The 25,817-nt window shown below is 46.6% G+C and overlaps 1 protein-coding gene and 1 long non-coding RNA gene across 5 annotated transcripts in view; both read left to right on the top strand.

The window, feature by feature from the left end:
- Positions 1 to 2,493: 2,493 nt before the first annotated feature.
- LOC135316636 (uncharacterized) lies at positions 2,494 to 6,438 on the top strand. The gene is made up of 2 exons (XR_010375886.1): positions 2,494 to 2,778; positions 4,402 to 6,438. It is a non-coding gene; the product is annotated as an uncharacterized LOC135316636 (long non-coding RNA).
- A 372-nt stretch (positions 6,439 to 6,810) lies between these two features.
- Positions 6,811 to 25,817, top strand: part of HUNK (hormonally up-regulated Neu-associated kinase) — a 58,477-nt gene continuing 39,470 nt past the window's right edge. The window contains exon 1 of one of the 4 annotated variants that reach the window (XM_064470639.1): positions 6,811 to 6,981. In XM_064470639.1, the coding sequence (XP_064326709.1) occupies positions 6,826 to 6,981 (156 nt within the window). In that variant the 5' untranslated portion in view covers positions 6,811 to 6,825. Of the gene's footprint in view, positions 6,982 to 7,526; positions 8,044 to 24,704; positions 25,136 to 25,817 lie in introns of those variants that run through there. The other 3 variants (XM_064470609.1, XM_064470630.1, XM_064470620.1) reach the window with 3 other exon arrangements.

Here is a 25,817-nt window from a genome sequence, read left to right on the forward strand (position 1 = left end):
TTTTCCTTGCCACACTGTGCAGTCGCGAAGATGTATCACTCCTTTTATATTTCTCACAGGTGAAGTGCTGCCCGGTTAACAGGCTACATATCTAGTACATTATGAACCTATGGGAACCTGTTTATTGACCATGTGGAGAGCAGTTGTTACTCTGCATCTATTAAGAACTGAGAAAGCCTGGGCCAGAGCTGAGATGTGCGGAGCCGCTCCACTAACATCCAGATAATACAAGCTAAAGCCAGCCTGAGCTGAACCATAAGCAGGTGTTTGACACAGTGCCGCGACTGCGCCCTTCGTGTCCACTGCTGCTGTACACTGCTGTGCAGCAGCCTTTACATGCCTTAAAGGAAGGTTGTCAGGTAGGAGCTGGAAGGAACGCAACTAAGTTAGTCCCCGCTGGCTAATGAGGGTAGACACCTTGCTGCTCTCGTCCATGGAGGAAAAGCCTGTAGCAGGGGCTAAGGCAGCGCTAGCAAAGACAGTGAGCTGTTTGACCTGAACACTTCGGATCCTGTCCCTAAGCAGTTGCCCTCCTGTAGCCCTTATATATAGAGTATGTATCTGCAACAGTTTTGTGATAGTGTTATGTGTACTTTTACCACAGTAAAACTCTGCTTTCCAACAATTCATTTAATCATAAAAAAAACTATTTCAGGCTTAAAGAAAACATAGAAATCTCAGTTCAGGAGTGAAGTCGCTGGTGTGTTCACATTTTAGCATGGATGTAAACAACCTGTTTGGAACATTTCTTGCAAGAAAGCCTTTAAATAGCTGACTTTCTTTGGCTGAAAAACCAGCAATTACTGTAGGTGCAAGCACACCGCGGACATGGGGTGATGGTGCTCAGCCTGCAGCAATGATGGGAAAACCACCAGTCCTACATTAGGCTCTGTGGTACTGGGATATTTTCTGACTTATTGACAAGAAAGTGGAGAAGAGTAAGGAGATGATACAATCTTACAGCTTGAGGGCATCTTGATTCTGCATGTCTACTGAGGCAGGCTACTTGCTTGAATGTTGTCTGGCACAACATTTATTTGGACTAGCATCAGGCCATTTTCAAATGTAAAGCTTTATTTCAAATACACGCTCATCTTCGTTCTCATTATGCATTTCAATTACTCTTAGAGCACAATAACAGTGTGCCAGCGTGACACCATGGAGTGACCCAAGAACTCCACTGAAGGGGCTCTGTCAGCATTCATAATAGCTCACACCTTTTTCTGCACGATACGCTAATTCCAGAGATTCACAAAAGTCTAATTTCCTTTTCCTTTGTGTGTCATCCATCACTGATATCTAAAGGCTTTTGAAAATACCAAGTATTTCACGTAGGCATAATTATACAATGCTCTTGTGTTCTCTCATACATAAATGAAACTTATATTCAAGGTCCTAAATTTTATGACACTGTGCACTGCAAGGAGGGTTTCACAGTGGTTTAATTTAAATTAAAAAACTGAACTTCCTAATTAATGAAATGTGAAAAAGAATAACATAATTGATACAGCAACCACCTACTATTTACTTTGATATTAAATTCAGTTTGGTTTATGATACCCCCAAGTCATCGCATGCTCTCGATTTTTATATTGGCTGCAGAGAACTGTATTACAGAAGCTGCAGGGCAGAGAGCAAACTGGAAATTTGGTGGGAGCACAGGAATAGCAGAGCTTTTGGTGCTTGGAGACACAGTGACAGATAATCCCATTGCCAACATATTTCTGCAAAAGTCATCAAGTAGTTTCAATGCTTACTTAGGTACTTTTGCACATATATATATATTCTGAATACTTTTGAGGACAAAATTTGTTCAATATTTTTCAAATACAAGTTTTAAGGTTATGAAAACTTAACTGTACAAGTCCTCTTTCTGCAACAATTGAAAGGTGACATACACTCATTCCCTATGATTTAGAAATACCACTGTCAGCTGAATGGTATCTGCAGTACCCCTATGGAAGCAGATAAGTCATAATGTCATCAGTTGATACTGGACATCACTGTCATACTGAACGGGTTGTCTGCTTCCCTGCTACCCGTGTTGCACTATAGGGGAGAAAGGGCACCCTTGCTGAGCCAGGTACGTGATCCGTTACTGTGGAAGTGCCACTAAACTTAGGTTCTTGTCAGTCTGAACTGAGACAGGGATTTAGACACTGTAAATTTTTATAAATTCTTGAAGAACAAGTACAAACACATTCTCACTTCAAAAAATATTATAAACCCAACTGGTTCAAATTAATATCCCTGTAATATCTGAAAGCCAGATATCACAAAACTAGACAGCTGCCAAACAAACTGCAAAAAGCCCAGTTATTTTAAAGCAGAATGAAATACCAAAGAGCATAAGCAATAGCAGGATGACTTTTTTTTAACCTAAGATGTCAGTCCTAAGTCAGGGTTTCTCCTACAACCTGACTGAAGTCAGCAGTTAACCACTGATTTCAAAAGGCCTGGTGATGTGGCAGGTAAATGGCAAATTACCCACTTTTCGTTTGCCCAGAACTGAATTTATTCATTGCTTTTGTGCAGCATACTTAGGAGTTTACTTGCTTCGTTTACCACTGGATCTGCGAAAAGAGCTGAGATTTCATCGTTCCTTCACTCAGGGACCTCAGATCTCTTCAGAAGGACGAGTGAGACCAATTAATGTGAATCGCATACACAGGTGAGGCGTAAGGAGAATTTCAGCATCCCAGGCGACAGCCCTGTGCTTCCACAAGAAGTGTTTGGAAAGCTGCCACCACCAGCTGCACCAGAAGAGGCAACAGCACGGTAAGGCGAAGCATTTTGCTGACGGGTTCTCAGGCTCACAAACGTTTCCTTTGCAGAGCCATGTGCCGCTGCTGGACCAGCATTTTCCATTTCTGCCCCCAGCCACATCCTCCTTGGACATGGTGCTGTAGCTTGGGAACACGGCTGTAGCATTTGACCCCTTGAAGGATTCAGCCCAGGTGGACCTTGACACTGGGGACAGGGCCCAGGGACCTCAGTCTTGCAGCCTCGTGGCTGCAAAACTCCCAGTCTACAGCTGATAATATATTTTATTACAATATTTTAAAATGCTGAAGGTGGCAAAGGGCAATACTGTCTGGATAACTCTGAATTTCTTTGTTTTCATGGGTTTAAATCAAGCTGTAAATTATTTTTAGAAGCTTGTTATTACAGCTTTTGCAACCTGAAGACAGACTACTGCCTTTAATTCATTAGTAATTTCAACAGTTAATCAGCAAATGTCATTACCTGGAAAGACTGCAGCTCAAAATAAAGCACGTTGGAGTTCAATTTAAATTGAAGCATGGACAGAAATGAATGCAACCTTTGATCCCCTTTCCATCCAGACTGCACCCTGATGGGCACAGCTGGACGGGATAGAAATCGTGAGAAGGCAGCAGTCTCGCCTGTTTAAAAGCATACTGTCAACTCATTAAGTCCTCAAGTTGAGTCAATTAAAAAAAATATTCACTGGGTTCTTTCAGAGCTCTCCTAATGTTTGCGGCAATAGGCATTTCTTGCCAGTTTTATTTTTAAAAGAGGTTGATTTTCAGGTGTTAGACTGAGAAACATACTATTAACATCTGTTTAACCATCACAGTGGCCAAAACCATGTTTCTGTTAGCCAAGTGGGAGCTGTGAGCCTAAACAAAGGCGCATACCTCTGTCTGTCCGTCTGTCTGAAAGCATATTCCTCTGGGCAGGGGAAGGGTCTGGTTTGTTTTGCACTGGGTGAGGTTCCCCCCCTTCCCCAGGTGACACCAGCAGGGAAGCAGTCGATGGAGGCACATGGTCTCAGCTCACCCCTCCTATGCCAGTGAGGACTTACTGATGCTGATGCGCATCCCTTTTTGTGCATCCGTACTTACAGACGCTGAGGCCAGCGTAGGGTGGCTGAGAGGAGCTCTATAGCCAGGGAGCGGAGGATGTGGGCCTGTGCACACGCCATTTAAATGATGAGCTGGTCTCCTGCTGCTAACGAACAGTGGTCTTTACCTTACAGCTCTTCCTGCCTGAGGGCATGCTGTGGCTGTTGAAACAGGGCTATGCCTTTCCTCTGCGCTCCGTCGCTGCGTATAAGGGTTAGCCAGAAGCTGCATCCAGGCATGTCTTCCAGCATTTTCTTGGGCAGCCATGTTTCCTATTTTCTTGTTCCAGTTCCCTGCGTAAGAGACACTTGGGAATTCTTGCATTGTCTGTCTGAAACGTGTATTTGGTCCATTTCAAGAACAGCTGTACAGCACATACAGTTGCAAGCCCTCTTAGCATAGTATTATCATTAAATAATATAGAATATCGCCCCTCCACAACTGGAAAGCAATATGTACTTTTTATTCTTCCAATGTAACTGGCTGCAGTATGGCTTTTTCTTTTTTTTTTTTTTGTTTTTTTTTCTCCCCATAGAACAACGTTGTTGAAAACCTCACATATATCATGCTGACCGGAGAAGTCTGTGACGTAGATCCATGTTCACCACTGAACGATCCAGCCTTGCCACTCTCCGGACCTGTGCAAGGATTGGGTCACCTTCCCTGCAAACACACAGTGCACCTTCCCACTTCCAGCTTTGATTTAGAAAATACCGATGAAGTTATCTTCTGGACTGTTCAGATTTGGTAGGAGCCAGATTTATCAGTCCCGGTTGATTCAGGAGGGTGAGGAAGGTCTGATAACAGGGGTAGTTTGTCTAAGGATGACATTGGCATGGCACAGTGTGGTATAAGGTCACCTGCACTGCCTCACTGTGCACTTCCACTTGTATTTCTCTGGCGGCCAGGTGAGTAGAGGAGTTGTCTTAAACTTCCTGGCACTTTTAAAAAGCCTGGATCACCCCGCCGACCCTGTTTATAGCACAGCGGCACAAACAAGCTGGTACAGCATTGCACCATGGGGGAGAGTGGGGGCAGGACTGGTTTTGCTGTTAGGTACGTGTCACGTCAAAGTGCACCCCAGCTATGAGGAGCTCATCTTCAGCACAGCAGCCATCAGTTCAGGCAGCTTGTCACAGTCCTGTGTCCCTACAGCTTCCCACAGGGGACCAAACTTCTCCCAGGATTGCTTGGACTAGTGATAGAACACACAGACTTTGATTTTAAGTGGCTGCATACTGTGGCATTTCTAAATATGTCCAGAGCATGGGATGCGTGTATATTTTAAACCAAAATATTATTTATTGGCTTTGGAGCTTTCCCTTCTCCAGTTTCTGCCTACCGGGACGGTGCTGGATTTCTGTTTTGTTTGAAATTTAATCTGAAAACATATATATCATTGAGTGTGGTGGTGCAGAGCCAGTTCCAGGGCTCTCGGCAATGGAACCACTCTGTATTTAGCCACAGGGAATACATTTTGGAGGGGTCAGTGAAAGTTTCAGGGAGCTGAAGTCAAGTGGTGGAAGGTGGCCAGCTGAACTCCAGAAGTCTGTGGTGCAAGTCTCTGTAGTCTCTGTAGTGCTCCTTCCCTGTACTCTGCCTTGCAGTAAGGGCCTTCATCCCACACAGCTATCAGCCACCACCTCCATGCAGCGTGGGCACCCGCTCCCTCCATCTCACCCTCTTCCCTTCCCAGCAGACTAGACACTTTCTTACCCCTCTTGACATCTCTTAAGTGTGGGGGGAGCTGGGCATGTCTCCTGACATAGCTGGGCCGAGAGGGCTCCTACCCCATTTGCACCCCGACCAGCCCCAGCCGTGGGGTCGTCAGGAGGTAGCAGGGCTCAGCGCCTCCGGCAGTGACACCTCCTCCAGTGCAGGCAGCCCGGAGCGCCTTGCCACCAGCCCCCCTGCGCAGCTGCCCGCCTTTTGCCTAAATCCAGGCTTGGGTATGTTTTAATCTGATTATCAATCACCTGGGAAGCCTGGACTGACACAGGGGAAACTACAAATTGTTATCCATTACGATCGGCACGGTAAAATCATGACATAGCTCAACTCTGGCTTAAATGAGGAAGTTTTTAACAAAGCAGTCATGTCAAGGAAAGGTGGCGTGGAAGGAGCACATGGCTAACCAACACCTGTGCCAGCCAAAATCCGATTAGTGACGTGGTTAGACTACTCCAGCGGAGGGGACCAGAGGGGTGTAGTTCTCCCAGTGAAGTGATAGGAGCGTGGTCGAGAGCTAAGGGCTAACTGACAGCAGCGTGGTATAAAATCGCTATGACATTTTCAAGGAGTAAAAGAAGAGCTTTAAAAGAGGTGGCAGCGTGTGCGCAGGGAGAGTTGTGCTAGCCAGCCCTCTAGTGGGAAAAACAGCTTCACATGGGGTGAAGTGTGATTGCAGCAAAGCTCTAAGCCGGTTTTTATCAGGTACAACTGCATCTTTACGGGAGGTTTCGCTGACAGAGCTTGCATCTGCTAGGGTGCGCGTGATTTCTTTTTTTCAAACTATTAACTAACGCAACAACGCGGGCAAGACTTGAAAACGTAGATCAAGCTTAAAGCTAAATTGGGCTCCTTGATTACTTTCTTGCTGGTACCGCGCTGAAGATAGGCTTTAGGTTGAAGTCCTTGTGAGCCCTGAGGCATTTCAATGAATTAACCGTTTCATTAGGTCCTCCACAGCACGAGCTGAAGGCTGCTAGCATCGCGGACTCCTCAGGGCAGGGCAGAGCATCAGTCAGTGACCATCGGGAACCCCTCAAAGCAGGGTAGCTCCGCCGGCTCTGTCTCACCCCCCATCCCTGCCCTCCCCGGCCAGTGCAGCCTCCAGCCCCCCGTGGAAGGGGGGGCTGGGCAGTGAAAATGGCAATATGCTCGTTTCTTCTCCCTCCCCGCGAGGCGGGGAAGACCGGCAGGGAAATGACCTTCCCCCGGACGCAGCAGCCCGCGGCGGATGGGGGGCCCGGCTCGCCCCCTCTCTCCCGGTCCACCGAGCCCCGGAGAGCATGTGGGGGATGCAGACTGCGGGCGGGAGGTGGGGGTTTGGGCCGGGAGGAGGAAGAGGAGGAGGAGGAGGCCGCCGGCGGAGGAGACCAGAGGGCCGGGCGGCGTAAGATGGAGAAGCGGGCGGTGAACGAGGCGGGGAGCGGGACCGGAGCCCGCCGGCGCCGCCGGAGCAGCGGGAGCGGCGGGCGGGGCGGTCACGATCGCACGTTACCCCGACACGGGGCTGAGAAAAAAACCAAAACAAACCGAAGCCCTCAGGCGCGCTCGGCAAGGAAGGTGGCGAAAGGCAGCACAAAAGATATTCCCGGGCAGCAATGGAACAGAGCCGCGGGCAGAGGGAGTCACGGCGCTGCCGGGGAACAGGGATCCCGGGTTTAATTCTAGAGAGGGGTGCGCTGCCACCCCCGGTTTGGGGTGCCGGGGGTGGGGGGGGAGGAGGAGGGGCCAGCCGGATTTGAACATACCCAGGCTGCCGGGTTTGGATCGCACCCGCTCCCGCCGCGTGCGAGGGGATTAAATTACCGCAAATTCAAACTGAATGAGCCCTGTCCCCCTCCCTCCGCCGGTCCCTCCTCCCCGCTCGGCGCGGCAGCCTCACGCCCGCCGCCGCCGGCGCGGGGCAGGGGCGGGGCGGGGCGGGGCGGGGCGGGCGGGAGGCGGCGGATCCAATGAGGGGCGGCCGCCCGGGGCACCGCGCCGCCGGCTCGCCCCAGCCCCGGCCCCCCGCCGGACCCGCTCCGCCCCCCGGCCCCTCCGCCCCAGCCTGGCCGGCGGCGATCTCCCCGGAGCAACTTTGCTGCCCGCCCGGTGACCGCCCGGCGGGCCGGGGGCAGGCGGCGCGGCCGGGGCCGGAGCAGCGGCAGGGGCAGCGGGAGCGCCGGGGCCGGGCATGCCGGCGGCGGCGGGCGACGGGCTCCTGAGCGAGCCGCCGGCGGTGGCGGGCAGCGGCGGCGGCGGCGGCGGCGGGGAGGCGCGGAAGGCGGCGGCGGCGGCGGCGGCGGAGGGCAGCTTCCTGGCCGCCTGGCTGAGCGCGGCGGCGCCGCGGGAGCGGCTCCGCGACTTCCAGCACACCAAGCGGGTGGGCAACTACCTGATCGGGAGGAAGCTGGGAGAGGGCTCCTTCGCCAAGGTCCGCGAGGGGCTGCACGTCCTCACCGGAGAGAAGGTACCGCGCCCGGAGCGGGGCCGCCCTGCACCCCTCCCTCGGGGGGCTGTCGGCAGCCCGCCGAGTCTGTCTGTCCGAGTGGGGGGGTGGGGGGGTGCGATGGGTGTGCTGGGTCTCTGCCGGCCGGGAGGGTGAGCTCCCCTCCCCGCCCCCAGCGAGGGGACCTCCCCGGGGTCCCCAACGCCGGGGGCTCCCCTCGGCACCTCTCGCCCGGCGTCCCCGCGTCCCTCTGCGCGCCGTGGGCGTGAAAACGGCGCTTCCCCGTTGCACGCCGAGATCTCCGTGACTGTAATTTTGCTTTCCTCTTGCAATACTTCAGTTGCCTCCACCTGTCTTTTTTTTTTTTTTAATTTCCCCCGTTCATTCCCTTATTGGTCTTGTTAGAAATGTGGTTTCAATGGTGAGACTTGTATTGCTGAGGACCAGTTGCCACCGGCAGTCTAGTCGCGACATTTAGCGTGTAGGTACGTACAGGTACCTCTCACCCCTCCGAGCGATGGGAGATGCTGCGTGTGTCTGCAGGAGGAGGGTACGTGCAGTTCTGCGATTAGAAGTTGTTGATACCCCTGCACGGCTAAAGATGCGAGATGCACCCTGGATGGTTTTTTCCAGGGTGTTGGTAGGAAAAATCTGCGGAGAGTCTCAGTTTTTTGTTTATTATCCAGAACCCTTCAGTGGAGGCTTTTACCCATCAATCAGGATATGTCACTAACGATACAAAGAGTAGTAGGGGCTTGGTTGGGAAGTAAACAGAGCAGGGACAAGCTCTCCAGGGCCCCCCGATCAAGAGTTGTGCTGCTCTTGTTTGAGCTGTCTGACTTCTGCCTCTGTTGTATCAGACCCTTAAGAGAGGGCTACCCAAAGCCGGACGCCTTATTGTTGCTGAAAGCTCCTTGGACCAGTGGAGCTAAGTACAGTGTAATTTCCTCCAGCTCCAGCAGCACTGTAAGCGTGCCGCTGTTAAGATTGGATCTTGGTAGCTTGCATTCCTATGCTCTTGGATATTTTTTTTTTTCTTTTTTCATTCTGGTAAATTTGTCACGGAGTGAAATTTAATATAGGGCTCTGAATTTCATAATGAGAAAAATGATAAGGTTAGTGATTATTATCATATAAGAATGCAGAAAAAATAATTTTGCACTCTTCTGTTACCAAGCGTGTGCTTCTCCTTGGTAACAGATACATCCAATGATCCTCCAGTTGATAAAAGGCACATGCACACACACGTCCTTCCCACCTCCACGTTTTGGGATTGCTACATTTATCTCAGTCTGTTAAGAGGGGAAGAAATAAGAAGGCCCACCACGTGCCCCTCTGTCTCAGCTCCCAGGCCTGCTGCTTCTCCCCCCAGTGTCTTGAATAACACACGCAGTGACAAGGTGATAAGCAGAAACTCCAGGAGAACCTGGAAACAAACACTTCTTTCCTGGTGAGCCACCGTGTCCACGTTTGTGGACAGGGATGGTGATCTCTGAGCTCCGTCTGACCTGATCTTGTACCATGGCATCAAAGGAAGCTCTTGCTATCAACTTCACCGGGAGAAAGATCAGTCGCATAGTTTCAAATTGACTAATCAAAGGTCCATCTTCCCAGAAAATCAACCTATTTAATTCCAGGTATTTATGAATAAGCAATTTGAGTTAATGGATAGAAGATAAGAGTAATTAATGATTTGCTTCAGGTGAGGTCCTATCTCAGTGAGGTTCCTCCCTCTAACCGGAGGGGTGAATGCTTTCAATCCTACGCATGACCCCACGCGAGAATTTCACCCCAAGTAGAGAGCTGGTGGACACTCAGCTCTTCTGGGCATATTCCGAGCTTTCACGTGGCCTCCAGCCAAAGGCAGCTGAAACATGCCCAAACTGGCTCTGCCTCACAGCTGCTGGCAGCTCTGCCTACATGGAGCCCACCACGGGCGACTGAGCTCTGCCTGTGAGATGAGGACGAGAAGAAAAACATCTGCTTACCCAGATGCCTTTCTTTCAGAGTGCAAGAGCGTGTGTTGAAGAGGAGGCTGAGGCTGGCAAGGGTGGGAATGGGATCAGGAGCGAAAGTGCAAGGCGGCGTGAGAGCAGGGACTGGCAGCAGCAGGTCACGGGGGGAGGCTCTGTGGGAAGAGGATGTCTTACATAAGAAATGGTTTATCTCCGTGGCAAAGTACTTCCACAAGAGCGTCCTGATACATGAAGGGCCGAATCCATTGATTAAGCTATATTTGGGCGTTCTGAGAAACCTCAGTGAACAGTGGGCCAGGCGCTGGTGAGTTAGGTACGACAGTGCCAGCACCTGAGCCCAGGTGACGCTCTGCCATACATCAGGTGGCCAAGATCAGGCTGGATTTAACGGAGCTGAGACGTGGCATCAGAGGCTGCGTGTGACAGTTACCTTCTGTCATCTCTCCTTACCCACCTCCATCCCTAAACTTGTCTCGGTGGGGAAGTCCCCCAGGGGTGACACCGGGTTCCTCTGGAGGCTGGAAGAAAAGGTTGCTCTGTAAGGGCCTGATGCTGTCCCTCCTTCTGTGGCTGAGTGAGAAATTGGCCATGTATAGTCTTCCAGTCCATTCACTTGCAGACGAAAAGTTAATCTGTAGGAGTGTATACTTAATACACTCGCAAGTGGAGTTCAGCAAAGCAAAATGTGGAAACAAAGCCGTCTCCCGTGGACAGCTCGCTGGATCAGTGTAATTGCTGCATTTTTCTAAGCTGATGTTTTATGAGCCTATTATTCCAGGATTAGTGCCTGCATGTATTTTGAAAGCAAAAGAAGTAATTGACATCTGATTTTTGTCTTGTAAAGCTGTTGTTGAGCAAGGGCATTGCCTAAATTTCAGTAAAATTGCTATAGTAGTATAAAGTAGGGGTCTTACTACTAATGTCTGGTAGCTGTTTTGGCAGGGTCCGGGCCATTGTGGTCACCAAAACATCTAACTTCAGTAAGGGGGGCCCAAACAGGTTTTGATTTGCAGCAGACTTTAGCAACTCCGGAGGAGTTAATGCGCATTATTGTTTCGGAAAATTGTGTGTTTAGAAACGAAATCTGTGGATTAATGAGTCCCCAGCTACGCTCGGATCCATTGCACTGACACAATACATTGTACAGAATCAAGGCAATGTGGAGTGGATGCCAAAAATCTGCCATTACCTCACTCTGAAATTGCTAGAAGCTAAAGAGGTCTTCAGGAGAGCATGAGATGTTATATACTGTGGGCCAAATGCTAGTTACTTTACCAGCTGCTTCGAGGGCAGTTTGATGGATGATGCATTTTGAGTGACCTGTGTGGGGTGGGAACCAGCAGCTCCTACGAGCACCTAAGCGTGAGAGGGTGAGCTAAGGTGAGATTTTTAAACCTCCCCTATGAGCGTCTTTGGCATTGGACTTTAAATCAAATCTTTTACGGTACTTCTTGCGGTCTGTGTTGCCATAATGTCAGGCGTATTATTTTCTGGGCTTGAAAAATGTTTGGTAGTGCCTGATGCAATTAAGTATATTTTAGCTGAGCGCAGGAGAATGTTGAACAGATTATTCTTTCCATTGCTTTTGAATAAAAATATCGCAGCCTATAATCTGACATTTTTGGGTAAAAGGCTGATTTGTCAGATCAGCTCAGGCAGTCTTTATTGCTAATCCTAAGGAAACGTAGTTCCTCTATGAAGAACAAGCCAATTTAGCTTTAAATTGTGGCTCTGAAACCCTGCTGAGTTAGCTGTATTGTTATTCAGCTAACTTTGGGAGCCTGTGCACAATATACTCTCAGATTGCTTCAAGCCTTCTGCTTGGGGCTCAGAAGGGTCAGTCACCAGGCAATGGGAATTGGGCAGAAGCAGATATCGTAAGAGTTGTTTTTGCATTTTTAGACAGCCAAGATTATGTTGCCATCATTGCAGTGGGGGTGGTGTGAGGCTCTGTTAGTAGACCGAGTGGATTGTGTTATCTGCTGTGGACCGTAACTCCATATAGCGATGCGGAGTGACAATGTATTGACAGTATATTGAGACAAAGTTCTTATAAACAAACTTGAACCGAGATTACATTTAACTACTACTAGGTGTAATCTTTAGCACTACACAAAAGAGTCACTGAGGCAAATTGAATCATTTGATTTCTCATCCACCAAATAATTTGTTTGTTTTCTTTAGTGCTATTGTTAAGCTCAAAAAAGGCACATTTTTAGTTACAGTTAGTCAAGTGCCTTTCTGCAACAGAGGGAAGCAGTGGCTAAAAATACAATTTGCCAGTTTCTTCTATGAAGGTAAAGCAATTAATATTAAAAGCAGCCTTTTCACAGAAGAGTTTGTGTTTGGAATGCATTTCTATATTAAAGAGGTAAAAAAGAAAAAATTAGAAGAGGTGTGTTTGGGCACCCCGGAGATGCTGCGGTGGGTGGGTGGGCAGAGCAGCTTCGCTGCAGAGCGCTGGAAATGCCTTTTTTGCCCCTGCGGGCCCTCCTAAAATGCTTCCCATGACTAGGCACAGGCTGTCAGTTTAAGCAACATTTATGTAAGTGAGTATAGAGAAGTCTGCTTGTGGTGGTATTGGCCCCTGGCCCTGCACCTTTCCCATTTCAAGCCTCCTCTTCCTGCAGACCTCTCTATCCCCTTCTCGGGTAGGATGGAGGAGGCAGCTCTCATCTCAGCCCATCAGGACCTGTTCCCTGAAGCAAAGGCTTGAGTGACTCACTTTGCATAATTTCTATTTTCTAGCAACTGTTTAAGAGAATATAGGCAAGTGGACAGAGATGGATGTAAGCGGTGCCAGTAGACAACTGCAGATGTTACGATGCCATATACACTTTCATAATGTCACAGTGTTAATTTTGCCTTGAGTAAATTCACTGTTTTCCTGTGTCTTCTACCGCAGACTTCAGGGAACGGAGATGACTTGGTGACCAAAGGCCTTTGGGCGTTTTGGCAAGTGAGATCTTGCCTTGTTAATGCCCTTGGTAACTGTGCCTTCCCCTGCGATACCACTGCTCTACATCTGGGAAACCAACGCTGGTGGGGGCTTCCCTTTGAGAGCTTCTGTACTGGGCCTTGCCATTGTCAACTTTGTCCGTATCTCAAGGTTCAGGGTTACCCAAGTAGTAATACTGGCTTAAAACCTGGGAAATCTGGTGTACACTCACATACAGTTCTTGGATCTTTACCTTTGTCTGATTTATGAGCTTTGGGGGCCATGAGTGTGTCTGTGGTGTCACTTTCAAACCATCTTGCCAATCAAATAGGCCAGGAAGTTACTTCATTGCAAACAAAAGTTGTGTTTCTGAGATGGTCGTTGGTCTTTCAGTTCAACCCTTTCCTTTTTTCTCCTCCAAATATTGTGAGGTTGTAGGTAAAACTGTGAAACTTGATATGCCTTCATTGCTTTCAGTGGCTCAGAGGGTAAGGCCACAGTGACTTAATTTGAAATTTGATTTGTTATTTTATGTTCTTCCTTCAGTGATACTTGTATATCAGTTTCCTAGATACATTTGTTCTATCACGATAAGTATTTAATTAGTAGTTCTCTTCCTACCTGTTTCTCTACATATTTTTTAAATTTTATCTACATCAAAAAAAAACCAACACCCTTGTTTTGAAAAGTGCTTACTGCAAATCTGCATGGTGGCTTTCTCCCAGGGTGCTGTTCACTTTTATTAACAGCTGCCAACTGTTGCGCCTGGATGATATGCCACTCTTAATTATATGCACCAAGGGAATAAAATGAGGGTGTTTCTGCAGCCTGAATTTTGACATTTCTTTGCTTCTAAGTGTTTGCTTTCACAGCTTTGACACTATTCCTTTCACAGAGGGGTGTGTGTACACGTGTGTGCAGGTGCATAATTTGTATTTAAGCTACTAAACATATACTTTTGTTAACATACGATACCTCAGAAAATTATTTGAAGGACAGTGTCATGGTTGCAATGGCATCAGTGAGGACTTAGCTGGAAGCCGGACCAGAAGGTTGGTTACTGTGTCAGCACAGGGTCCCCTGATACGTCTTACGGAGCATGCAAGGATTCAGCCATAAGGCAGAATAAACGCCGAACTGCTGCTGCGCACCTACCTGCTCAGTTTGCTATATGATCACCTGCTGACTGTTTGTCTGGAGAACAACCAGTTGCATCAGGCCCTTGTTGTAAAGCCACACTCTTCCCTCCAACCCTTTTCTGTGTTGCATACTTGGCGTTAGGTGGGAATAGGCTTTAATAGGCAAGAGAGCCTGTTCATTAGTGCAGTCTGTCTTCCAGGAAGATTGCTTTAATGTTTTTCAGCTGTAGCTTGCAACTTGCGCTGCGATGAGCTGAATTGATGCACATGTGGCAGTTGCTTATCCTTTTGAGATAATCTGCTTTCAAGTTTACATTCAGCAGTTTTAAGGATGTCACTAACAGTGCATGTCAGCAATGTGCTGCTTTTTGTATAGACTGTTATAATTTTAGTGCCATATGCAGCAGTGAGGGAAGCCGAGTGTTTAGGTTGAATTGACACCAGGTGTAGTTCTTATGTGACGCTCACATCTGGATCCTTGTATTTGTTCTTGCAAGTTTTGTATTTTTAACGTATTTAGTGATATTTAAAGCTGTATGCCTGTTTTTGTAGGCATGTGTTACCTATAAATGTCTCGGTAATTGTCTTGCTTCCTACATCTTGCAGTTTGCTGTATCTCCTTTTACACCAATGAGGTCAAGAATGGTACTGTAGCTTCATGCTTTTCAGCAGACATAACACAGTAGGCATCTTTGCCCCTCTGCCCTCCTGAGTTATTTGTCAGCCTGCCCTTGGGAAAATGGAGGTTATTAATGAGCAGCACTTACTCTTCACAAGGATATAACCCCAGAAGGAAAGCAGCCGTGAGATGGTGCGACAAGCCTTCTGGCAACTGAATGGTAATAGTCTGCCAAAAACCTGAGCTGTTGCGTTGTATGAGCAACAATATAAACATGATCTGAGAGTTTACATGCTGACTACAGTAGTCTTCAAGGTTATGGAGAAGCATCTAAAACTGTCCAAAGCCAATGGTACGTAGATACCAGCCAGAAGAAGAATTAGGTGGATTGCTGTGTTGGTGCTCACCTAGCATCACAGATACAACCGAACCAAAGCAAACCAATACTGCCTAGATTCAGACCATCTTGTGTACTCTTCTGCTTGCCATGTAGCCATACTTCTTGTTACTTCAACTCCAGATTGGCTTAGCTGTTACTTTCAGATAAGCTGAAGAGCAAAAAACCTGAACTTCTTGATTCTGTAAAACTTCATCTGCTGTGCTTCCCAAGTGGGTTGTCTGTTGGCTGATCTCCTCAAGGGTATGAACTTAGTGGTGCCAGTGTTCTTGGTGTGTTTATGGAGGTTGTGCTGATGAAGAGAAGTGGGTAGGTTTTTCCAGTAAGCTTTACTGGAGTAAGAGAGAAGCCACCATCACAAGCACAGCTCTGGGGCCCACACTAGGACGCAGGTACCCATTTCTAAGCTGATAAGGTGAATCCCTGCAAAACCTGTGTGTTGATCTGTGTTTAGGCTCAGTGCTTGCAGGGAGCAGGATCAAACCTCATCCTCACAGAAAGACTCTGGGAGGGGTTACCGCGGTCCCCTAAGGAGACCACCTGCAAAAAGTGAACAGAAAGCTGGTGCTGTGCTGACCAAAGTTTCCTGTTCTGTCAATGCTTTGCTTCCCTTTTGCACTGCAGAGCTCTAGGTGCAACACCTTCAACGCTAGACCCAACAGGGCTCTTCTCATTTGCAGCTCAAGATCAGTGCTACTAGTGCTGTGAGAAGAATCATTGCAACAAAGAGAACTAAAAAAAGATAAGTTTATATATAATAAAGTTCCTTTGCTCTCTGCCTGTTGTGGAAGATTGTCATGGAAACTTTTTTTTTTCAGAGAATAAGCTTATTTTCTGTGAATAATGTCCACAGAGCTAAGGGAGAGAGCATATTTTATATATATCTGTATATGAAAACTTTTATTGGAGACACCCTTCTCTTGGCTCCTAACAGTTGTAAATGTTTTATTGACTGTGGTTTAAATCACTACAAAGGAGGGTCTTACCTGGGCCTCAAAAGCAGTAGCTCTTGGGGTTTTGTTGGGGTTTTTTCCCTCCTTAAAGTTATAAAGCTGCGTTGGTATTAAAGCACTTCAAATCAGAGACACTTAGTCTTCCGTAAGTCCAGTTATGCATTTGATCACTAAAATGTGAAATGAGGGCTATTTAATATGAAACACATTATGAGTCTGCGATCAGGAAAAGGGGAAGCGGCATGAGCCGCCAGGTCTCTCCTGTAGGGATCGGTGTTGGAGGAATGTCATTTGGTATCGCTCCTCTGCTTTTGCTTCCCCACACGTAACCTGAGATCTTCATCCATCTCACTGTGACAGAAGAAGTTTTCAGCATTAAGAAGGCAAGTTATGGTTTATCAGAAACAGCTGGATGGGATACGGTTCGCTTACAACCAAGGCATCAACTCTGCCTTGGCGTGCCTCAGCTCTGGCAGCTGCTTCTTGCCTGACAGCCTATTAGGGCCACATCTGGGTGGAGGGAACCTCTGTTTTCCAGCAGCTGTCACGCTGGCCTCCTCCGTGAGGGGTTGTGAGTAGCCATCAACTTCCGTCGGTGTGAAATAAGGACCTTGCTGGTCTGAACGGGTTTTCCATCTGCCGCAGTGACTGCACATCAGGCTCCCTGCGCGCTTGTGTGACAGGCCCTGAAAAATGTCTTTCCTGTTAGCTGGTCGTATACCTTGAGCTCAAAGAGTTTTCACATTAAGTGTTGGGTGGTGTTTCAGCATGTCAATCTTACCTTATGAACGGGGTTCAAAGCGCCCTTTTCTGAAAAACAGCCCATATTTGGAAAGTGATACTTGCCATTGACATGTAAAATATTGATCAAGGCAAACCCAGCCATCCCAGACATTCAGAGACATGCTTTTTCCTTGCAGGGGATGTCTCTAGCCTGGAGGCTGGGTTCGACTAGCTCATGAGGATTTCTTAAGGTACCTCTTTAGTGCATCCTCATGTATCTCTGCATCTGGCTTTCTGCCGCCACTACTTCCATTAGTCTCTGCATAACCTCTTTGACTTGTGTACATATCTTTAGAAGGCAGGGAGGTAAAACGGCTTGGGGATGCAGTTATGGTTACCCCATTAATTAGTTGACCAGGAGAGTGGTGAAAGGTCACTGGAATTAGTTTCTTTCTGCCAGAGGTGAGAGAGATCCACTCTGTGACCCACTCAAGGCAAGCCATTCACTCCTTTCTGTGGATGGGGCTGTGCTGTAGCCATGCAGGTTCCTGCTTCCCAGGCTCTGACCCTTTGGCATCCATGCATTGTACAAATTCTGCTACTTTGGACATACAGCACCAAGGAAAAATGTAATTTGTGGGGGTTTCTGTTCAGAGCAGCTGGGTAGGGGCAGAATTATGGCATCCTCCTTGCCTAAAAACCATCTCCTGCTGGTCCCTGTGCTCTGAAGGTTTGGTCATTTCAGGTGGCAGATAAGAATATGTCTTTCTTTCAGTTGTTTGAAAAGGGAGTGAAGCACAAGATGAGAGGGAAGGGGGCAGCTGGCTTTATGGAAACAGTGGTGCAGAAGCATGTCCAGGAGAGGATAGCAATAGTTGCCCGTAGAAGTATGGCATGAAGTTACCCATAAATATGATGTGAAGTAAAACACATGTTGCAGAGAAATATGGCCAAGAATGGCCCTCCTCCAGTGAAGCTGAGCTGCTCTGTGGAAATGGAGGAAGAGCTGCAGAAACTCAGGGATGCCATACCATGTGGATCGCTACTAAGGTAGAGCATGAGGAAGCCTGAGGAGTCTGTGCACGCAGCCTTGCAATATTGACAGTCTTAAAACCTTCATGTGGTCTGTCCTTGCTTTTATCATCGTGGGAGCAACCCCCATAGTATGTCCGTACAAACACGAGTGCCTCGACCCATCAAAACTCTGTCTCGCTGTGGAAACACTAATTTGACTGTGCTGATACAGTCAGCAGCAGAGCTGTGGGTGAGTTGGGCTGTCTGCAGCATCAATATTTGCATGACTCCTCATGACACTTAATGTCTTCTGCACTGGGGAGCTCCAGCAAGGATGTCAGAGAGAGCTTGCAAAATTTACATCCCTTGATGTGACTGCTGATGGCTCCCAGAGTGTCCTGCCTGGGTCAGCCCCTATCTTTCTATGCTGTGCCTTGTCCCCTGCCACTCTCTGCAGGGACCAGAGACTCTTCGCATACGTACAGGCACTGAAGCCCAAAGGGATCACAGCAATCATACAGCCTGGCTTCCTACAGAGCCCTGGTATTCTCTTTAGGAGTATCTGTAACAATGTTTTATTGAGCTATTGCATAGTTTTAAGAGAGGAGGAAAAATTCAAGATCTACATTAATCTCTGTAAGATAAGATATTTCTATCTTTACTGCACCTAAAAAAAAGATGGATCGTGTTAATAGCCCAAGTTTGCCCAATTTCCCTTTTGGGAAGTTATTATTTATTTTATTAAAGAGCTTTCTGTTATCAGAAATCTTTTCCTCATGTAGGTGCTTGCAGAAAATCATCAAGTCAGTGCTTAACGTTCTCCTAATTAAACATTTTGAGCTTCAGTCAGTTACTACAACAAACAGTTCTTGGACCTCAGACTGTTCCGGAAGCTCTTTTCAGAACCCTTTCCAAATTTTTAACATCATTTTTTAATTACTGGCACCAGAACTGGATACAGTAATCTAATAATAGTCCCCAGTGCCTTGGACAGGTGTACTTAATACCTTTTCTTACTTTAACAACTACATCCTGCTTATGCTTTTAGGGATTATGTTTAAGTTGGCTGTGGCATCAAGAGGGCTTATGTTCATTTGCTTATCTAAAGTACTCCTGAATCCTTTTCTGCATTGCTGGATACTGTCATCTTTGGGTTGTAGGTAATGGTAAGATTTTCTTTTTATCCCCTGGCGATTTGATTCTTTCTGTTCAAGCCACCTTGGATCTGAAGTATATGAGTGAGCATACTCGGAACTACTTTCTTATTTAGAAGAGTTTACATTTCTTTGGGGGCTGATTTCAAGATTTCCTGGCTGTGTCTAGTCTGCCAACAGAAAGAGTGGCCTCCTGCCTACTGAGGCATTTATCCTGTACTTGTCTCTACAGCAGCTGGTTTTATGTATTGCTAATCTCAAAACTCTTGGCTTATACTGTCAGAGACTTAGAAGAAAAGAGAATACTTTAACAGAAATTACTCCTCTTTACCTTTTTTGATTGCTGATTTTACTAATGTCAGAGCAAATACAAAAGAAAAACTATATATTCAGCTGTCCTACAAAGAGCGGATACAAAAACTATCAAAGACCGAATGTGGACACTCAAGTGTGAAGCAAAGAGATGGTACCGCTTGTTTAACGTAAAACCTCAATGCATCTTGAATTGTATAGCTACTGAGCATCCCTTTCACAGTGTGCATATATGCACATGTTTAACTCAACCTCTGTCCCCCTCCCCATTCCATGCATAGCAAGCATACAAGGCAAATATAAAAGGTATCAGATGGCCATCATGGAATGGTTGTCCTTCTCTGGCCTTGATAAAAGGACAGGACTTGTTCTTGTGGAAGAGTGTGTCTTTATATGTTACTGTGGGTTTGGATGTTTGCTGGCTTCCTTGAAGTGAATGGCTAAGCTGTAAGCAGAATGATTAGCAAGTGGTTACCTTCTTGTGATACTTTCAGAAATGCTCTGCAGTTTTCTTTAAAAGCAATTATTCAAAGGTGAATAGGATGCTAACATTTGTTAGGGAACTGGGAAGCCAAGCGGGAGAGCCGAAGGGAGTCCCACCAAAAATGCCCCTCCAGGAGTCTCTTCATCTGAATTGGGCAGTATGGGCTGCAAGGAGAGAATAAACGCTACCCAGTGAATGAAGCTGGCATTTTCTAATCCTTGGATTCAGTTGTGAAAAGCTGGTTGGTTGCCCAAACTGAGGTACCCTTGATGGGATTGCTTTCAGGACTGTGCTGACAACTGTGCAGGCTTCAAAGTTAGGTCTGTTTAATATGGTTTGAATTGGCCACCCAAAATCACCAGCTGGTTTTGGAAACTAAGTTGAGATTTTTTGTGGTGAGAACAGTGGTAAATACAAAGCAAGCTACAAGTGATGCCAGACAGCTATCACTGAAAGAAAGGAAGAAAAGAAAATTAATTCATTGCATGAGCCTTCTTAGGCACTTCAGAAAAAGAGCTGGAGATGGGCTTGCACTAATGATGGCTGCAAAACGTCTGCAGCCATTGACTGGCTCTTTGTCTCATTCTCCTGGCTAAGCTTAAACTAGACAGTAAAGATTTGTGGGTTTAGGTGCAGAAATCCAAGTCTCAGGCCTTCCCATTGACTGTCCCCCCAGATGCACCTTCTAGCCTGTGGCTCTGAACTTCATCTGAATGTTCAGGGTGCACCAGGCCTCCTACAGCCTGTGGCCCAGGTTGGTGTTGAGAGTCGGCACTGCTGCCTGGCTTGGCATCATCTCCAGCAGGTCTGTCAGAAGTAGTCTGGCAAAAAAGAAAAGGGGGGGGGGGGGGGGGGGGAATAAAAGAAGGAAAAAAAATAAAAGGCAGCGGGGTTGTCCCTCCAGTAGTTGAATGGTCCCTCTGATAGTTAAGGTTGCTTCTCTTGTGTTATGTTGGTCTCCTGGCCAAATCCCACAGTGCTTGCTGGATTCTTATTCAAAGCAGTTTCCTCTCAGTTCAGCTGGAGCTCCCTTTGGCAAAGGTCTGCAGGAACTGCCTTCCTCTTATTTAATTTAGGAGAGAATTTGCAGAAGGAAACAAAGCTCCTTAAAATGTCATACCCTGATTTTGCAAGGTCATGTGCAATCTTCTGTTCTCTGTGAAGTTAAACATGTTATAACATTATTTGCCAGGCTGGGGCCATTACAGTGAAACTGTTGTAGATGTTATGGCAAGTGTCTGACGTGTTGTTCAAGACCTCTTGACTTTGACTTGGCAAACAGGCCATTGAGAAAACCAGTTTTCTGGCAAACAGGAAGGCTTGCTGCCATTGAGGGGCATCCTTCTGCCAGGAGACAGCCTGTGCAGACATCCAATCCGGCAAGCAAGAAACTCAACGCTGAACTCAGACCCGGGATACCCAAGTGCTAACATATCATGTGATTGAAATCACTGCTGGTCATATGGTTGTCACTTGGTATGATTCAGGTGGAATCATAATGTGTCTTAACTGGTCAAAGCTTGAGATTCACTAAGGAAGGCTAGGTAGAGGGTTAGATGTTTTTACTGTAAAACCATGGCTTGAATAAAGCTCTTTGCAGCTTGGGGAGGTGGGGAGCAACCAACCAAAAACCAGAAATCTGATTGCCTTCCATCAATTTTGTATGTAGTTGAAAATAGGCTCTACAGCAGGCTTGGATCTGCCCTCCCCTGATATTATTATGTTTTTGCGTTCAGCTTTGTCCTGGTATCCAACATTTGGTTTCCCATCAGCAGTACCCTGCTGGCGTACTATGCCTTGAACTTCTTATTGAAGCACAACAGAAGTTGAAAAATGCAAGTTTTCAAAGCAGGTTTCCAGCACCAAAGAGTATTTATGGAGGGTTAGTCTGAAGAAAAAAACCAGAGAGTTCAGTGAGACTGAGCTTCATTCTGGCAAAATGACACTGCTGCACAGCAGTCAGGCAATGATCTTGAATAGACCTTTGCATGTCCACTGGGTAAGCAAACATTTTTCCCTCACTAACAAAAGCGCTACTTCTTGACCTGTGATTTTTCCAAGTGTCACTGTCAGGGTTATAAATAGCTGGCAGAAGGGGAGGGGGAGAAGATGACTTTGAGTCCTGCCCACTGAGCACCTGGAGGTTCCTTCTGCCTGGCACAGCAGACCTGTCACCGGCTCTGTGGGCTCGGTGTGGTGTGGGGGAGCAGGTCTGGGGAGCTGCCCGATGCAAATTGTGCCTCTTGCACGGACTTGTGGATGCTACACTGGGGCATGCTTAGGATGTATGTGAGCCACCTTCCATGCTTTGTTGCAATTTCATAAGTCGAGGCGTGACTGTTTACAAAGAGGATGCAAAATGTGTTTTCTCTGGATGCAGCACTGATATATCAACCGAAGCCCTGGCTCCCAGATTTCTGCAGGCAACATTTGGTCCTTTAAAGTATCTCTTCTTGCTTTTTCTCAGGGCCTTGCTGTGACTGTTTTTGTGCAGTTTGGTGCCAGTCAGCTCCACCCCCCCACCTCTCTCTTGCAGATTCACAAACCCGCCTAAAACACTAGTTGGCAAAAATCCTCCACCCATGTGTGTCAAACGTGTGCCTTTGTTTGGGTGATGACACGTGCCTGTATTTGCTGATGGTGTTTTAGCTGCTTGGTTCTGTAAGCAATGTCACTGTCTCCTCCAATGATCTGTGGAGGATTGCGGTGCTTACACTTCCCCCTCACCTCCACTCCAGTATGCTTTAGCCCAACCTAAACTATTTTAGTGCGACGATTGAGAGAAGCAGCAATTGCTCATATGATGTGTCACACCATAAACTTCAGGAAAGGAATTCATTCCAACAGTGTAATTGTAGGACTTGGGAACCAAAAATATGGCCTATTACTCATCTTTGTACCTCATAACACAGAATAACCAAAACCATTTATTTATTTACACAGCAAAGGTTTAGCCAAATCAAAGTGTTGAATGTCAAGAGCCACTGTTGCTACATATTCAGGGTAATTACTTTATAATTTATTTTTTATTTCTGTGCCAATATTGGCCAAGAATTCAAATCAGGAGATAGGCATGATGCAGATGATGCAGAGACAAAGAACCCCTACTTGAAACTTGGAAGAGTAAAACTGAATAATTGGCATGTCTTGAGTAGGTTGTAAAAGCTCGAATTGTCTATTCTGTGGTTATCTAACATCTACAGTATTTTCTCTACTGAATGCTTTTTTCCTTACGCATTAATGAAATTTTCAGGTGTATGCACATGCATATGCACCGTACAGGAGGCTGCGTATATTAAATGCATCGGGACACATTTGGTCTTCACTTACCTTGGTCTAACTCTGGATGAACTCAGGGAAGAGATGTTGACTAGGAGGACAGAAGAATAAGTGAAAGAAGCAGTGCAGAAGAAGACCCGGAAGAAACAGAGAAGAACAGGAAGAAAAGCTCGAAGCTGTTACAGAGAGTATCCATATGAAAGTTGATAGGCTGCTTGTGTGTTTGGGTCAGCTACAATTTTTTCGTCAGACATATAAAGGTTTCTTTAAAGGCAAGGTCCCACGCGTGTCTGTCCCAGGAGCAAGCAGTATCACACTGAAGCTCATTTCCTGCCTGTTGTGGGAGATGCAAGTGTCCCTTAATTTTAACTGACGTTTTACTCTTCTCTTTCCCCTATGCAAAGCTGTTGCTGAAACAAAAGTGTTTTATCCTTTGTCAGCTCTGTCAGCTGTGCTGGTGAATCTCTCGGACCTGATGCAAGGGGCGAAGGTAGCTCAGAGGTGAGGGTGGGTCTGACACAGCTTTGCTTGTCTGCTGGGATAGGTAGGATGCCTGACTAAGTATCTGTCAAAACCAAGGAGGAAATTTGTCCTTAAGGCACAGATAGCTAATTCTCTGCCATAGTGAAAAAGCCATCAAATAGTCACATAGATGGCTCTGTCTCCTGGGTTCAGGTGGTTGCCTCTGCTCCCCACCGCCCTGCTCAGCCTGGGCAGCAGGCGTGCCTGTATTTAGCAATGTGCTTTCTTTTGGTCAACAAACTGGAGATGACTTACCAATATGGATAACAGATTACTGTTCTATATGGGTAATACTCCATGGTTTGTATCCCACAGCTATAGAAGATAGCAGCTTTTTTTAAAAAAAAACTTTTGCAGAGACTGTGTTTTGTTGCCAGCAAACAAACTGGCATCTCATGTTTCTGTAACCCCTGAATTTGTTTGTCCTCACCAGAATAACTTCTGTGGTTTGCTGTCTAAATAATCCATGCAAGCCTCTATGTTCTTGGTCCTATCTCATTAGATGGAAGAACGTACTAATTTAAGACTGTTTCCTTAGTGAATCACCTGAGGCTTTCAAAAATTGTGAAGTTAAGCTGTGATTTCCCTGTTGTTTTATCTTACAACTAAATCATCCTTCTTTAATGTGACGAGTCAGGGATGTAGCTTCCAGGCGTTTAAGGTCCTGATACTGCTCTGGGCTTCACCCAGACAGCAGTCTTGTGCGTGGTGTTCAGCCGTATCTCTTTATCAAGGGTGTTTCATCAGAATGATCTTTTAGCAGCAGAAGTGTATCCAGCTAATAATGTGCTCAGCGATCCTGACTTCTAGCTCTTAAGACAGACCATGTAGCCCCAGCTCCTGTAGTTTTATTCTTCAGTTCCTCTGCTGATAAAACTTGACTTTGATTCAAGGCATCCATGTCAAAGGGTCTGGATCTATTTTTGTTGTTGTATTTCCAGACCATATTTTTTTGTGGCTTTTGTTCTCTAAAGGCAAACCAAAACATTTGCTAATTTAACCTTTCCTTTGCTTGCCGGAAAAAATAAAGGTAGGGCTGGTCAGACTGGGAGCTGTCATGTGCTTGATGTGTGCTTGGCACTTTTTCAAGCTAGGAAGGCAGCCAGGTATGCTTTGAATAAGTTTGTCTCCTTGCTGCCAAAGCCCACCAGCCCACAGTGCTGTGGATTGTAATGATGTTGTTGGCCGTAGTTGAAAGTGAGTTTGCTGCGAGTAGTTATTTTGTCGGTCTTGAGGAAGGATGTTATACAAGCTGGAGATGGAGAGAAGCCTCTTAGGCTTATGCTGTTGTCTGGGTGTTAAGGCTAGGGTAAATAAAACTCTGAGGTTTTCTACCCATTTGTTATTCCTTCTTGTTGTAGGAGTAAGGTAATGCGGAAGATCTTCCAAGGCCAAATCAAGGTGGATGGCAAAGGTGCCAGTGCAGCATCTTTGTGCCTCCATCTGGGAGGCAGAGGGATCGTGGCATTTTCTGTGCCTTTTGTTGGCCCTGTACCTGTGCAAACAAGACTCTCACATCACGCAAAATTCAGTGTCACACAGGAACACCAAGCACTGTGTTTCCCCTCCACCTCATCCTGACAAACAAGCAGCTGTCACTTGGGTAATGATGGGTGAGCTGCGGGGTCTTGGTGTGTGGGGTGAGGGACTTCCTTTGTTGCAGAGCTCTGAGGAAAGGAGGAGCCGCGAGGAGGATTTCACGGTGCCTTTTGTTGCTCAGCTGGCACAAGCTGTTAAATCTTTGTCTGGCGCAGATGACCTGGAAGTCTGCAGCACCCAGTCTAAACAAGAAACCTCAATAAATAAATAAGCGTCTATAAATTTGAGACAGAAAAAGGCAGATACTTTTATTGTGACTATTTAGTGAATCCATTAAAACAATAAAAGGAACCAGATTCTTTAAGCGCAGAAGGGAGCGATATCCTAGCCAGTCCCATCCTTTTGTTCTCACGTGGCGTTCTGTACCAGAAAGGAGGAGGAAAGCACTTGTATAGGCACTAGCAAGTGCTGTGTTGTAGATTGTGGTACAGAATCTACTTAGTTCTATTATAGGCTTTTGTGATGGGCTCCAGTTGACTTGGACAGCTCTGAGCAGGTGTGCCACTGAGAACTTGCAGTAAAAAAAAAGTTTTGCTGTCTTGGATTTTGCAGAGTTGCTCAGTTCCAGAATAACAAGGAGATCGTCTTACATGAACGTTTTAAAAGAGGGAAAAGAAATGTGCCAGGAGAGTGATACCAAAATAGTTTTGGTTTTCTTATTTGTTTTCTTTATAATAATGCAAAAC

Source organism: Phalacrocorax carbo, chromosome 1, assembly GCF_963921805.1.
Source record: "Phalacrocorax carbo chromosome 1, bPhaCar2.1, whole genome shotgun sequence".
NCBI lineage: Eukaryota > Metazoa > Chordata > Aves > Suliformes > Phalacrocoracidae > Phalacrocorax > Phalacrocorax carbo.